The 14,494-nt window shown below is 38.3% G+C and overlaps 1 protein-coding gene across 8 annotated transcripts in view; it reads right to left on the minus strand.

Annotated features, from left to right (window-relative positions):
* The window catches only part of ROBO1 (roundabout guidance receptor 1), a 699,448-nt gene that overhangs the window by 27,270 nt on the left and 657,684 nt on the right, over positions 1-14,494 (minus strand). For 7 of the 8 annotated variants that reach the window (XM_042037872.1, XM_042037877.1, XM_042037876.1 and 4 more), the window contains 4 exons: positions 10,608-10,805; positions 7,189-7,215; positions 4,473-4,515; positions 751-905 (listed from right to left, as the gene is read on the minus strand). In XM_042037872.1, the coding sequence (XP_041893806.1) occupies positions 751-905; positions 4,473-4,515; positions 7,189-7,215; positions 10,608-10,805 (423 nt within the window). The remainder of the gene's footprint in view (positions 1-750; positions 906-4,472; positions 4,516-7,188; positions 7,216-10,607; positions 10,806-14,494) is intronic. The other variant, XM_042037873.1, reaches the window with a different exon arrangement.

Raw genomic sequence — 14,494 nt, forward strand, 5'->3', positions numbered from 1 at the left:
AGTGGAAAAGCTTCATTTCATTCCTCACCAGTAATGCAAACTGGGTTAAACCAAAAGGAGCCTAAGGGCTGTTTAAAGCAAAATGTGCAACAATTAGAACTCTGATATATATTTCACAGATGTGTTACCATGGAACTCATGAGGTTTTCTTTCAGAGCTCTCTGAGTCCTACTCAAGCTCCCAGGAACTACTATTTAACCTAACATTTTGTAATTGCTTTAAGTGTATGAAGCTAACTTCTTTATTCACACACCCTACACAGAACACCAGCTATCCAATTTTGTACAGAATGGCACTGAAAGGGAAGTTCTGAGTGTGCCAAAACAGACTGACTTGTTGCAAGCACTGTAGCAATCTTTTATTTCTTGCTTCCCATCACATCCAAACCAGAAGGAAAATCTCATTAGCATTATTTTGGTATTTCTCCTCCATCCAAGCAACAAGGATGTACAGAACAACCTAAAAATGACCTTATCTGCTCTATTCAGAAGCTGAAACATATCAGTTCAGTGTGACTTTGGGCAGCATCAAACTGCGCAGGGGCTCCTTAAGCCTGCTGCAACTATCCAAAGGGGACCGAGAAAGGATCCAGAAAGGGACCACAAGCATAATCATGACATAGAGGAGACATTACATTAAGTCTAAAACCACTGGAAATAAAAACCCAAACAAACCTGTACGCTCTCTCAGGTATTTAGAAGCACACACTCTGTAAAGAAGATTCCTTAGCAAGGTAGAAACATATCTAACCTGGTCGACTGTACGTTGTAAGGTTGCCATCACTGTTGCCATTGCCAGAGGTGCAGCAGTTGATGGAGCAGTCATTGTGATTGTTCCCTGTGTTAGGCCAAGTATCTGCTAACCATGGCTGAGTGGCTGGTTCACTGATGTTTAGGAGTCCAGGCCTTTAAAAACAAAGCTTGGTCATTTCAAAAATCAAACAAAAGCATTTTCACATTGCAGTCACACTCTTCTCAAACGGTGAGATATTACAAAATAATACCACGTATCGAAAGGCTTGAGCACTGAAAACACAGCTTGATTCAATTATTTAGACTTCTCCTGTCTAACCTCTTCCTTGCTAAAACACTCAGGAGTGAGCAGTCAAGGGCAGTTCATTTTGCTGGACTATGCTGTATGCTAGTGTGCAACATTTACCTGACACTTTGGTTTTCATTTTTTAATTTGTTTTTCCTTAAGAGGTTACATTTTTATTTTTCTGCCTCTTCACCCTTTCTTAAAGAATGCAAGGTAAAAAAGAGGAAATTGGAAAGTCAAATAAACAAAAAAACTCACACATGGAAGCAGGATGGATGTGCATAAGAGCCAAATTTAAATATGAATACTCTCAAATTCTTGGTTATTTATGGAGCAAGTTCTCCTCCCCATCAGACAGTACTACTGTGGTGCATCAAAGGGAACAGCAGGGTAACAGAAACCTCTGTGGCTCGGGAGCATTTGGATTTCACCAACCATGCTGAGTAGGTGACACACACTTCATGAGTAAGCCACTCAGCTCCTAAGAGACTTTAAGGTAATTGGGAATACTGACCACCTGAAAAATATCCAGATATGAATGCTGCATTTGGAGTAAAGTGTATTCCTGCCATCAGCAGAAAGGAACAGGGTTCCCTGTTTTCCAAGCTGCTGAATTTTTGTAGTGAGTGTTGATGAATGTTCTGTAGAATTTTTGGTGGTTCTTCAGTTTCCACGCTAACAATGCAGTGGCATGTTACAGTCCCTCACAATTTAAAATTGCCTTTGATACCTAAGGTCCTTTAAAAAAATAGATAATTTTAGCTACTGTCATATATACACAGTCCCCACCTCATGGGATTTAACAGGCAACTTTCCATTTGAAAAAGTGCAGAAACTATTTTCCATAATATTAGATGTGATGATCTTCAAAAACAAAATATGCTAATCCTCCTTAACTGCAAGTTGAAAATACAAGCTGCATGCAGTTTTTTTTGGGGGGGTAGAGTCTGGCAGTGCTGCAGGCTTAAGTCATAGACTTAGAATGACATTTAAAAGATCTATACATATATGTGTGTATATATATTTCTGTACTGCATATGTCATCTGCCAATTTAACATAGGAGGTGATGAGGCTTGACTTGCTGTCAGGCTTACAAACCAGCCAATACGCATTCAGTAAAGAAGTTTTTTTTTTTTTTTTTTTAAATGTGAAATAAATTTACAGCTGTGTAGGCCTGTGAGCAGGCCAGCTGATTTGAAATTCCCTGTTTTTTTCCCTACACTCTACTCTTACAATAAACCTACACCTGAAGGCATTTGGAGGAGACAAAGCATTCCAGAATGTTTCAGCACTTTAAAGACCTGTGTACTCGATTTTTGCATAGGGAGCTAAAGATCCTTTGTTTCTAAAATGTACTTTGCATTCACACCTGCTGTCATGTAAGAAATGTGGTGTGAGGTATATAAGCAGATGAGAATTCTACTAATTGGAGCCATTTATGTGGAAGTGTAGGCAAGAGATGCTTGCATTACAGCTCCATAGCCTGGTGATGATTTGAGATCATAATTTCCAAAGATCTCTAACCTTGGCAGCAAATTTCTTGAGTCCCTGAATTTCTGGACTGGGTCTGAGGCAGGGGTGGACAGAGCAAGTGGCTGTGGGGGTGCTGGCTGGAGTCAATCCAACACAATTACCATTACTCAAATCCTGTCTAGAAAAGGGATTGCCACAGAAATGGGTATTTTTTCAGCACCACACAAGTGGGGATTATGCTGAAATATATCACTGTGACATTTTGAAATCTGAAAAATGCTTTAACATGCTCACATAACTGCACTTGGCAAAAATGCTAAACCTTTCCAAAACACTGCAAATATAAAGTAAGGAAGTGAAAACCTTAGGTTTGGATATCAAAGGATGGTTTCATATGCAAAAATAACTTTTTTTTTTTAACTCTGCCGAACTATGTTTCATATCCTACAAAATAAGTTACATCACACATGCTGTCAATGCTATATATGCAAATGAACAAAAGCAGCATAGATGTTTGCACCTTGAATCAATTACATTGTTAGATTCTGGCACTGCTGCTGACAACTAGGACAGCAAAATTGAAGTTGATTTTCTAGAAGTACCGAAATTACTGTGTACGATGTAGACATTTGTGGGTTCATTTCTGTCCTCTGTGTGAGTGTGCTCCATCTAGCCCGTGCTATGGGACGAGTGAGAAAGCACAGTGGCACAAACAACACAAGGGATGTTAGCTGAGTATCTTTCTGAACAACTCTCAGGGAAAGAGAGGGTTCATCTCTCTCCTCTCTTATTTTCTCACTATCCTGGAGTAAGGGCAGCAACCCAGCGATTTACAGATTTGTCCACTCAAAAATCACATAGTGACTGTTCTAGAGGCTTCCCTCCATGCTTCAATGGCCATGACAGCACAGCAGCACACCGTGCTGGGAGAGATATCTGCCATTGCTCAAAATATACCAGGTCCAGGTGCAGCAGGAGCTGAATAGCCTCACCTCTGCACAGCACTCAGGTAGACTGGGAATGCTTTATTTTATGCCTAATCTTCACAATTACCAGATTTTTGCACAGTGTTGCAAATTAGGAATCACAAGATGCCACTTGTGAACAGGCATTGTTACAGGACTTTGTTGCCCAGCTGGTCTCTGAGATCTTAGCTTTTATTTCAGCATCATGCTGAATCTTTGAACGTGACCTAGAAAAAAAATGGTGTGCTACTAATGCACCACTGCCCTGACCTGTCTTTTCTGCTAAACCACAATTTTTCTTCCTGAAGAAAACTTCACCTCTACAGAGGAAATGTAAATTACTGTTTTCTCCATGGCCATTCATTAAGTAATAACATAAACCCAGTGAACACGCCTTAGTTAAATCCTCAATGTGGAATGGGCTCGGTTCTCAGAGTGGGGGGCTGTAAATTTAAAACCTGTTTCCCTCTCCTTCAGTGCCTCATCTATTTTAAGCAATACTTTAACTGTCTTGCATTCACAGAAAGATTTTTTTTCTTAAGATGTCACCTTATAAGCCGTTTTTGTCTTCAACAATATTTTCCAATAAACATTTTCTTTCTTTGTAGTATTTGTGAAGCAGCTATATTTCTTAATCTTCATAAATGCCGCGACTTAATTACTTTTACTCCCTTAATCAGGTGGTAAGCCAGGTCTTTATTCTGAAGTTAAAGCACTCCCTCTGCTGCTCATTTTTTGAGATGCAGTTTTTACAGGTTAACAAAGCTGAAAGTGTTTCAAAAAATGTTTTGGAAATCAACCTAAACATTCGAACCATATACCCTCCTTCTAAACAGAAAATATATGGCCAAAATGTATAAATTAATATATGAACTAAAACAACATATTTTTGCAGGCGATTATTCTGCCATCACTTACAAGGACAACTGAACTCCTGGAATCCTTGAATTTATTTGCACACATTTTATACCTATAAGAATAAAGCACATAATTACCTGCCTCCACTGCTTACGGCCTCTCCTCCTCTCTGATATGTTACTGAAATAGTTAAAGATAAAAAGAAGGAAAAAATTTAAAAATCATACAAGACTCCTTCAATAATAGTATTTATTTTGCCTTTGTTTCACTTTAGCTAAGACGATAGTTGTGCATTGTTTATACGTTAATCCTGAGTCTCATTCTGCAAGCTATTGCTTCAAATCCAAGTTTAGACACAATACTTGTGTTGCTTGATAACTGCTAGTCCTAGCCCCAACAGGGTTTTATATTTCAGTTCTGTCCTGAACACACACACGCACACATGTATCGCTTAGGAAAGCAGGAAGCCATACATCAGGTTGAACTTATTCTTAACATAACTCTGCTGACTTCAGTGGAGTTACTCTGTGGAAGAATTTAGGTCATATATTTATTTCATGAATGGCTGGATGTTACAGCTTTGCTGTACCTTACTATTTTGGCAAGGTTAAAGAGGTAGCATGATTCTATAACAGACCTTACTTCCAATGTAAATAATGGCTCATTACAGCTGAAGCTACTGCAAAAACAAATGCTCTTTCTGAATGTTAGTGCAGTACACTCAGGGAACAAGCACACTCTAGAAGTTTGCAGAAGCTCCACATTTTATAACATTATACAACTGGATTTATAAATTATACTAAATAATCTAAAATTTTAAATATATAAATCTTGGTTTAAAAACAGTCAAGCAGAAAGAATACTTTCTAAACTAGAAGGAATAGTCTTTCTAGCATTTCAGAATTACTCTACATTAACACAGTGGATGTCCACACGCATTTGTTTGGCTTGCACATCCTTCACAGGAAGGAAGATGTTTGAGAAGTTAGCTTTTCGGATGCAAACATCCAAGAAGAAACAGTGCTATAAATTTTGCACATTTGCATTGGGTTTGGCAAAGGGTTAAGGAGACTGCCTCCCTGCAAATGCTGATGGATTCTACACTTCCCAGCTAGGAATGTGCTGAAAACAAGCAGCCAAATTCTGCTCTTTAGAAGAACTCCAAACTGGGAGCCTGCAAGAGAGAGATAAATGCTGGCAGTGATTACAATAACAGGATTAAAATGTAGGATGCATTCCTACAGGTAAGTCTTTTACTGTAGGTAATGCTAAAGAGGAGGGCCTGGTTCCATTTAAAGTCAAAGTATGACTGAGATTCTGGATTGAAAAAAAAGGATTTTTTTCCTTTAAGTGTTTTACATGCTTTATGTTTTTCCCAATTTCTTCTTTAAAAATCTCAGGACTATTTATTTTGCAGCTCTGACATATCTGAAGAAACCCTGATAATTTCTTTTAATGTTAAGAATCCAACGGAGAGAATAGATGTTAGCTTCCAACCTCTGCAGAATTTCAGTGGCGTGCTACAGTGGAGATTACAATAGAGGCCCTCTGTTTAGCCAATTAAAGTAACAGCAAAATAATAAGAGTTTGAATTATTCTCCACTGAGGCACTCAAAGGCCTTCAGAAACTGAACTGAGGGCCACTCTGGCTCATGCTGAACAGGAAGCAACTCCAGTGAACAGAACAGGATGACTTCTGAGAGCAGGCACTCCTCAGTTTGATTAAAAGCACGTGGCTGAGACTCTAACCCAGCCCAGCCCGGTGTGTGTGGACGAGTGCAGGCACACAGGGTTTGCCTCCCCTGTGGTCCAGCCTGAAGGATGCAACTCAGCTGCTGCACAGAGGCCAAATCAGTACAGTGCTGATTACGAGCTAATATTCCCTGGGAAACTGCGTGTGCAGAGGAGGGGGTGGGTGGTTTCTACCCTGTCTGGATATACATGTCCTGCAAATCTCATAGTTCTCTTGTGAAAACGCAGGACTTAGAACAAAGGAGGAAGAAACAACCTGTCTGTTCACTCAGGCTGTAGCTAAAAGAAATGCACAATACTGGTGGGTACAGATTGTGTTGGATTTTATCTACTGTAGGGGATGAGCTTCTCAGCTGCCAGACTGTAGGACCCACTGAAGGTCAGCTCTACAGGATGGAAAGGCTCTCATGGGCACTGGTGGGCTATGGTTCAGATTATGTCATATTTTGCAAATTTCCAAACAAAACAAACCAGAAGGTGATTTTAACTCACACTGAATTTGAAATGCACCTCTGTTTAAGCTGAACAGGGTAATTACTTTAAAATTTCATAGCAAAATACCATTTAAGGCAGCAAGCAAAGAAATCTAACTGCTCTAACACTTTGATTTTCTGTATCTTCCAAAGAAGACAACTCCAAGGTCACTGGATTAATGCAGATTCAGAGGAAAGAAAAGGAGCAAATATTTCACCAACTATAATCCCACTGAATCCCTTTCAAGTCAGCATCTGAGCTCTGCTAAGTTATTCCTCCTCCATCAGAAGCACCTTTTGCATCACTAGATGTTGGAGGTCACACTACTCCACTGGAATATGCAGGAAGAGAGCCCAGGTTGTACAAACTGACAGGGTCATGCTACAAAATGGCATGCTGGCGTGGAATGGTGTGCTATGAAATGGTACACACAAATAGAAAACATTGTCAGCCACAAAGCAAATGCACACTACTTAGAGAACAAATAATGATACCTGTCATTAATGACATTGTTTAAAAAAAGCCCTTCAGAACAGCTGGGCTGGTTGGTTATGTCAGAGAAAGAGAAAAAGTACCACAAACACATGCTTAAGTAACAAAGAAGGGGGGAAAAGTGCAAATATATACCTGTTGGTGTGAAGGTAAAAGACGGGACTGAAAAATCAAAACAAAATACAAACTGGTTATTAAGCTGAAGAGAGAAAGGGAAACATACCACATTAGTATAAATCTAGCAGACAGCTGAACATAAAACAAATACATATAACTAATCCACTAGTTCAGTCACACTGATATAAAAATAAAACTAAAATTACAATTCAGAAAGAAGATTTTCTCTGCAAGTACTAGTCTGGAAAAAAAAAAAAAAAAGGCAAAAAAAGGCAAAAGCTTGATATTCTATTGTGCTCCTGAGGGGATGAGACTGTGGTGTAGCCTTTCAAATATCTTTCAGTTTGGTATTTTAAGTTTTTTCTGAAAATCCTAGCACAAACAAAACCCCCACACTTAATCATTCTAGAATGCAGAATGAAAAATTCCTTAACAAAGCCTTATCAAGGTCCTATTGAATCTTATCTGCAGTTCACTAAGTAAATGCTCATTACACTGAACTAATAGGCTCACTTAAGTATTCAGTAAGGAAATAATAATCATAAAAAGGAACAAAGAGAACTGCTGTTTTACTGCCTCTGAATCAAGAATGGCACCAACTCTCACTGTAATAAAGGCCCTAAAATCTACTGCAGCAATTAATTTTTGTTTTCAGAGATGAGACTGTTAAACAGAGTTATTATCTTTCTTTCTTCAATAATCACAAAAAAAAAAAAAAATCTCCCTCGACATAACACGTTCTACCTTTCAACCCTTGGCTTTAAGAGAGAAAGGTTAACAACAGAACAATGACACTGCTTGACAATCTTCTCTCTCACAGCTACTATAAATCCTCTTTGGATCAATAGGGTATCTAATCCAAATACAGAGCACCAGCATCGGCTCTTCCTATTAGCACATGCTCCCCCTCCTGTTGACAAGACAGTATCGTTTTCCTCTCACTGATGGCAGAACAAGGCTAACATCACCCTTTCTCATCTAATGACAGCAAAAGGTAAGAGAAACAATCAAATATTCACTAAAACAGCCTGGAGAGAGGAGTTGATCAGCAAAGCCAGCACAGACAGAAAAGATTCTGGCAAAGAGAACAACTTCTTAATCTTATTTTTTTAATAACTCTAAAGTTTGCGGGGAGTGCAGTGTGTCTTGTTATAATTTAGGATATGTGGTAGATTTGCCCCCTTTTTACCAAGCCAATTTATTTCCAGGGATATGACACTATGCAAAGAAAGAAAAATGGAGCATTTGCCCACTTCAGGCTGCATTTGCAGCAAAGCTCTTTATCTTGGGAATACCATTGTATTTTCTTTGAGTTAGGCCTTTTCACATAGTCAAATTTAATTTAGTTACATTCAAAATATAGAACCATAGCAACAAGCTTTCATTAAAATAGAACGGGCATTTAAACCTGAGCTATTCAAAAGAGGATCAAGAATCTCAAAATTAATTTGCAATCACAGGGACATGAAAAATCCTAAACTACTGCCTCATTACTCTTCTGTGAGCTAAGTCCTAAACCTAGTTTAGTTTCTTAAGGAACTGAGGAACAGAGGTTCAACTAAAAGAAATCTTACTGCTACCATATGAAAGAATGACTTAATTCTTAGAGCTTCTATTAATAAACTCTTCCGAGTGTGTAAGACTGCTAGTAGAGTACGTATGTGTGGGAGTAGTGAAGTATTTTAACAGATGACAGGACTGAAGCTAAATATAAAAATAAATAAATGCAAGCCTGAAGAAAGTTTGGGCTTGCAGTGATGACTTGATGAACTGCAGAGTGGCAAACTACTTTGCAATTCATATTTCACTAAAGATAGGTTTTGTCTGTGAAGAATACTTGATACCAGAGATACAGACCCTACTTTTTTGTATACTTTCATTTAAATTCCCCCCAAATTACACAAAAGATATTTTTACAGATATTGAAAAACACAGCTGTTTTGAACAATAGCTGATGTCACTGAAGTAACCAGTTTTAAGGACAAATTGTATGCCTTTTACTTAATCATAGGTAGTGGTGAAAGCACAGTGATGTTAGTGTGATAGAGCTGTAGAAAGGCAGTGTGGCAGCATGCTATTAGTAAAACAAAACAGCACAGGCCAGTACAGCACTACGTGGGGGGCTGTCCTACCTAAGAAATCCCAGCAGAACAGAATCAAGGGTGGAATTCCTTCCCCATTTCCTTGGCTGCAACTCCACTACAACCACTGTGCCTGGAGTCTGTAGTGAGCATTGGTACTTTAGCAGCACGGAGGACATCTCAACTCTGCAACACTCTGGACTTAGTTCCATGTTTTCACTCACTCATTTGCTATTTTTAGCACTGCTTCTTTTACATGGCAACACATTGCTGCTGTTTAAAACCATTTGTGTTTGATTTGCCTGTCTTGCCCATAACACATTCATTCTTGAAGGGACTAAAGAATGTAATCTCATGATGCCGTTCATACACGAAGATGTGTCCACCTTTTAAACCTAGGCCTAACTTCTGACTGCTAAATGTCAAATATAATCCCTCTAGTTCTTCAAAAGAAGGATCTCCCATTTTCTGATTAATTCCAAAATTTACAGTTCTCACTCTACGAGTGCCTATGAGGGACTGCTTTGAGATGTAATGAACTGTAGGCTCAATGAATTCAGCTTTCATTTCCAGGATTAACCTGGAAATTATTTAATCTGGAGGAGTCAAGTTTGTTCCAGAAGATTTTCCAGGTAGAGATTCTAGTTTTGCTTGTCAGAGAGTATACTGCAAAGCACTGCTTGACCACTGACAATGTGATATATAAGAAGTATCAATAACGTGAAATAGCAGGAAAATAAGGAGTGCTTTAAATTAGCCCCACTGCTGCCATTCTAACCAAATGCAGACGCAGGATGTGATAGCCCCAGAACTCAGTCCCAGCCAAGGGTCTCACAACAGCATTTATGAAAGGAGTCTTGGAAAGCAGACTGACTGTTGTGCTTTTGCAAACAGCCACACTCCCCCGGAACAGAAGAAATTCAAGTACACGCACCCAAAGTGTTACTGCAATGTACACCACTGTTAGCACTCCCAGCAGCAGGCAAAGCACTGAACAGGGGGACAAGGAGCTACCATCCACCTCGCTCCTCTTCAGATGGCAGAGTGTCAGAGAGCAAGGACCTATTGGAAGCTCCCAGCCTTAAACCCATCTTTACATTTCTCATTTGTAGGGGCATCTTTATTAAAAGCTACTCCAGGCATTCAATTTAAGACTTAGGCTCTAAAGCCAGACTTAGCACATCATGTAAATATTGCTGCTCTCTGCACTGGCTCCCAACCCCCACTTCATGAAAGTGCTGAAGTAAGCTCATAATTCCTTATTCAAGCCTTAGGAGAACAAGAGACTGATAACAAAATAAATAGGCAGCAAACAGGCATTCAGCAGCCAGCAGACTGAAATAGATAACAGGGCACCTTTTCTGATACCAGCGTAAGTACTCGTGAGCCCGTTCCTCTTCTTCCTGTGGCGATACAACCAGATGCTGAAGACCATGAGGATAATCCAACAGGCTGCACCAATTCCAGCAATAAAGGCAGGCTGCTTTACTACATCAGAAATCTGCTGGGCTAAACTGACTTGATCTTCTGAAGACACAGGGTTTCCACGAGAATCTGGAACAGAGACACCCGTAACAGCCAATTAATTTGAATGGACAGCTGTAAAAGGCAGCACGAAAAGAGCTGACATAACTGCAGTCCAGTTTCTCCAGGTAAAATCCTTAAGACTGCTCTTCAAATTCTCTTATTTACAGGCCTAAACAGAAATGGTTTTCCATACAAGACAGGTACCTCTGATATCACTGACTTTTGTTTGCTTACAAAAGCTGCTAAAATCAGGTACACAAATAGAAAGGCTCATACACTACACACTTGTGGACTGCTGCTTTTTCATTTTTCCTTCATTTTAGCAAAGGAACATCAGCTTCAGAAAATTATTCAAAAAATCTGCAAAGAACACACCAAGTAAAAGAAAGCTGTAGTATGAAACATGAGTAATGTGAATGGGTACAAGTCAGCTCCCCAAACATCTGCTCTCAGAACTGACAGTCACAGTTACAAATTTAAACTACATTCACATGAGGTTCATATTGAGGGAGATATTTTAGTTCCTGACAGATTACTTAAATCATGTATTACACAGTTTAATGTACTGCTTGCAGTCTCTCAGTCTCTCACTTTGACCTCAATTTAAAAAAGACTGAATATTTAAAAGTATGTAGAAAAGTAAAACTACAAAATAACCAATCCTTCCCCCTTAAATACGGATGAAAAACCAAAAGGATAACTAAAAAATTATTCATGAATTGCTAAAAACGGCCAAGGAGTCTCATTAGTAATGAACAAGCAGTGCTTTTCAAAGCAGTTTCGCCTTAAATATCCCACATCAAAATAAAGAACAGGTGTTTTTCCACAGATTATTAATTAATTTTTTTTTAATGAGACAGCACCTTTAAGAACTGGTCTTTTCTGCTCTTTCTGTACTGAACTTTTGCAGGAACCTTCTAGGAACAGCAGTACGAAGATCCAGTTAGTGACCAAGCTTTCTAACTGAAGTGAAGCAACTCAAAGCCAAAATACTGCCTTCCTGATGCTGTACCACCACAGAGAGTGCTCACTGGAAATTTCATTACTGCACAGGGCAAGGGCAAGAATTCAAAACTTTTACTCAGAGCAAATATTGCTTTACACATTCCACAGCCTGGACTTGGAAATACCCACTTTTACTCCTGCATAGATCCAAGAGATAGTTGCTTTATACTATTGACAGTAGTGACATCAAATTCAGAATGAGAGATCAGTGTTTTAAGGAGAAAGGCACTGTTATTAATCTAATTAATATGAACTATATAAGAAATGAAAACCTATTTGCTTAAAACCAGTATCTTTTCTCTATGAACTAAGCAGTGAATAGAATTTTTTTTTTTGATGATGACATCTTGCATTATGCCAAAATAAGCATAAATAAAATATAAGAAATTGCAATACAAACAAGAGATGGAACCACAACAAATGATACAAATAACAAACCTCCTCTGGAAAAGGATGCCTTTTTGAATGGAAATAGTTAAATTAATATCAGCTTTTTCCAGTGAAGGATTCCAAATTCCAGTTTTTGTGACCTTGAAGTCAAATATCTATTTTGCCGAGAAATCACCCCCGCCTTTGACTGCTACCTTATTGGAAATTTTATTTCATATTTCAGCTCTCTCTATCTTCTGTGATCCTAAGTGCACTGCCTAGTCTGAAAGTTCACCAGGCAGACTCATTCTTTTCTTACTAATACACTCTTTGTGTCTGCTGGGTTTATGGATTTCATGCCTATTTGTGCAAGGTTAAGATGGGTTGCTTCAGATTTTATGGAGACAGCCAAGTGAAGTTCCACACAAGTGGCCAGATGGGCTTAAATGTATAAAGTATACTGTGACCAATGAATTAAAGCTGTCATCTCATCTTTTGTCTCTCTGCAGCTGAGACCATATTAAGATATGAAAACTTGCATCATCAGTCTCCTTTTCAAAATGAGTAATTTCTGTGTTTTTAAACAGCTACAGTCCCTTATACAGCTTAATGGAATAGAATAAAACATTTATGGAGAGCCTCTGGTCCTGAATAAATAAGAGTGATAAATATTTTTTGTCTCATCCTTAAAATATATATTTTAAAACAATAAACCCAGGAGAAAAAATAATCACAAACTCAAAAAGCAAATAAGAATGAGTTCTAAACATGCCAGCAATTTATCTATACAGAAAGACAATACTTTTATACACATTTTGCATTGATCAGTCAACATGTGTCTGAATATTATAAAATCCTGAAGAATCTCTTCAAATGTTTATTATTCTGATTTTTAATTAACATTAATTTCATGCTGTGGTTTTACTTGCCATTGCAAGCTTTTGAACAGCATAATAATATAGTTGTTTTTAGGAAATCAGGCTCATGGTGCATAGAATATGGGTGGACTGTTAGAGCCATTTCGTAAGCTGGTATATATCTATGCACATGGGAAAGAGAAAAATGCATCTATGTTCACATACAGTCAGACAAACAGCATCAGAGAAGAGGAGATGGAAGGGCTTTCAAGAGGTCACATTTGACTACATCCTACTCCGCTTATAATTCAAAAATAGGAAGTAAGCTACATATAAAGAGAATGAAATTTAGTGACATCTTCATCACTAAAAACTTCCAGGAACATTATCTTGGAAGCCTTTCTTTGAGAAGGGCATCTTCCCTCTCCCTATTAGCCCTGTGAGATCCTGAATGATCAGTCATGAAAACAACTCTTGAACTTAAAAAAAAAAAAAAACCAAAACCCAAAACCCTACTTTTTCTTCATCCCAGGAAATTTCTGGAACTTTGATTTATAAATGGCTCATAATGAACATTCCTGTTCCTGCTTGTACTCTTCAGGAAGATGTGCCAAAATAATAAGCGAACATAAACATTCTATGGCAAAGTGCATCCTACTGCCAGAGCAGCAGCCGCAGCATTTAATGTGCTTGAAAATGCCCCAGGAGTTGTTGGAGCAGGCTGATCCCACAACTCCCTGAAACCAGCATATTATCACAGTGACTCATCCCTTCTTCTACCCCAAGATAAGAGCTTTCTTTTTAATCACAGATAATGTTGCTATGGCAGTTGCTCACAAGCAACTTGACTGAAAGTCTTGAAGCTCCAAGTTTCAAACTTCAATGAAAACTAATTAGAATTTATATAGAGAAGGACTGGAACCTCTAATCCTCCAATATTAAATATTCATATAAATAATAATAATAATGTGATAGCCAACATTTAAGTTGCTAAATGATAAATAAAAGATTAATATCCATTTAAGATTGGAATGACAAAGATTCAAAATAGACAGGAAATTCCAGGTTCACAGGTGTGCAAGCAACCTTAACTTTGCTTTGTGCATGTACAAGAGCCTATGGAATGGTACTTTTCCATATGCGTGCCTCATTCAGTATACAAACTGTACAAACAGTGAGTAGGAATATCTAAATGGTGGTGACATTGCTAATTTGGGCAATTAAAAACTTGAAAAACACCTGAAACCTGTAACATGTTGTCTGACTGTGTTCTCAAATATATGTGCATGATGCACTATAAAAATTATTTGATAAGATATTAGCAAGGTAAGGATATGCTATTTTGTCTGCTTTCTAGATGTATGTTTCCCAAACTGATAAAATACCTTTTGTGCACTTCAGTCTTATACAGCTTGAGGAGGTAGCACCAAATTGATTTGGAAGGGTTTGCCGTGAGGGTGAAAAATAAAGATTACTTTCTTCAAG

The sequence above is a fragment of the Corvus kubaryi genome, unplaced genomic scaffold, assembly GCF_017639235.1.
Source record: "Corvus kubaryi isolate FWS band 111438036 unplaced genomic scaffold, C.kubaryi_AGA036_p1.0 37391, whole genome shotgun sequence".
NCBI lineage: Eukaryota > Metazoa > Chordata > Aves > Passeriformes > Corvidae > Corvus > Corvus kubaryi.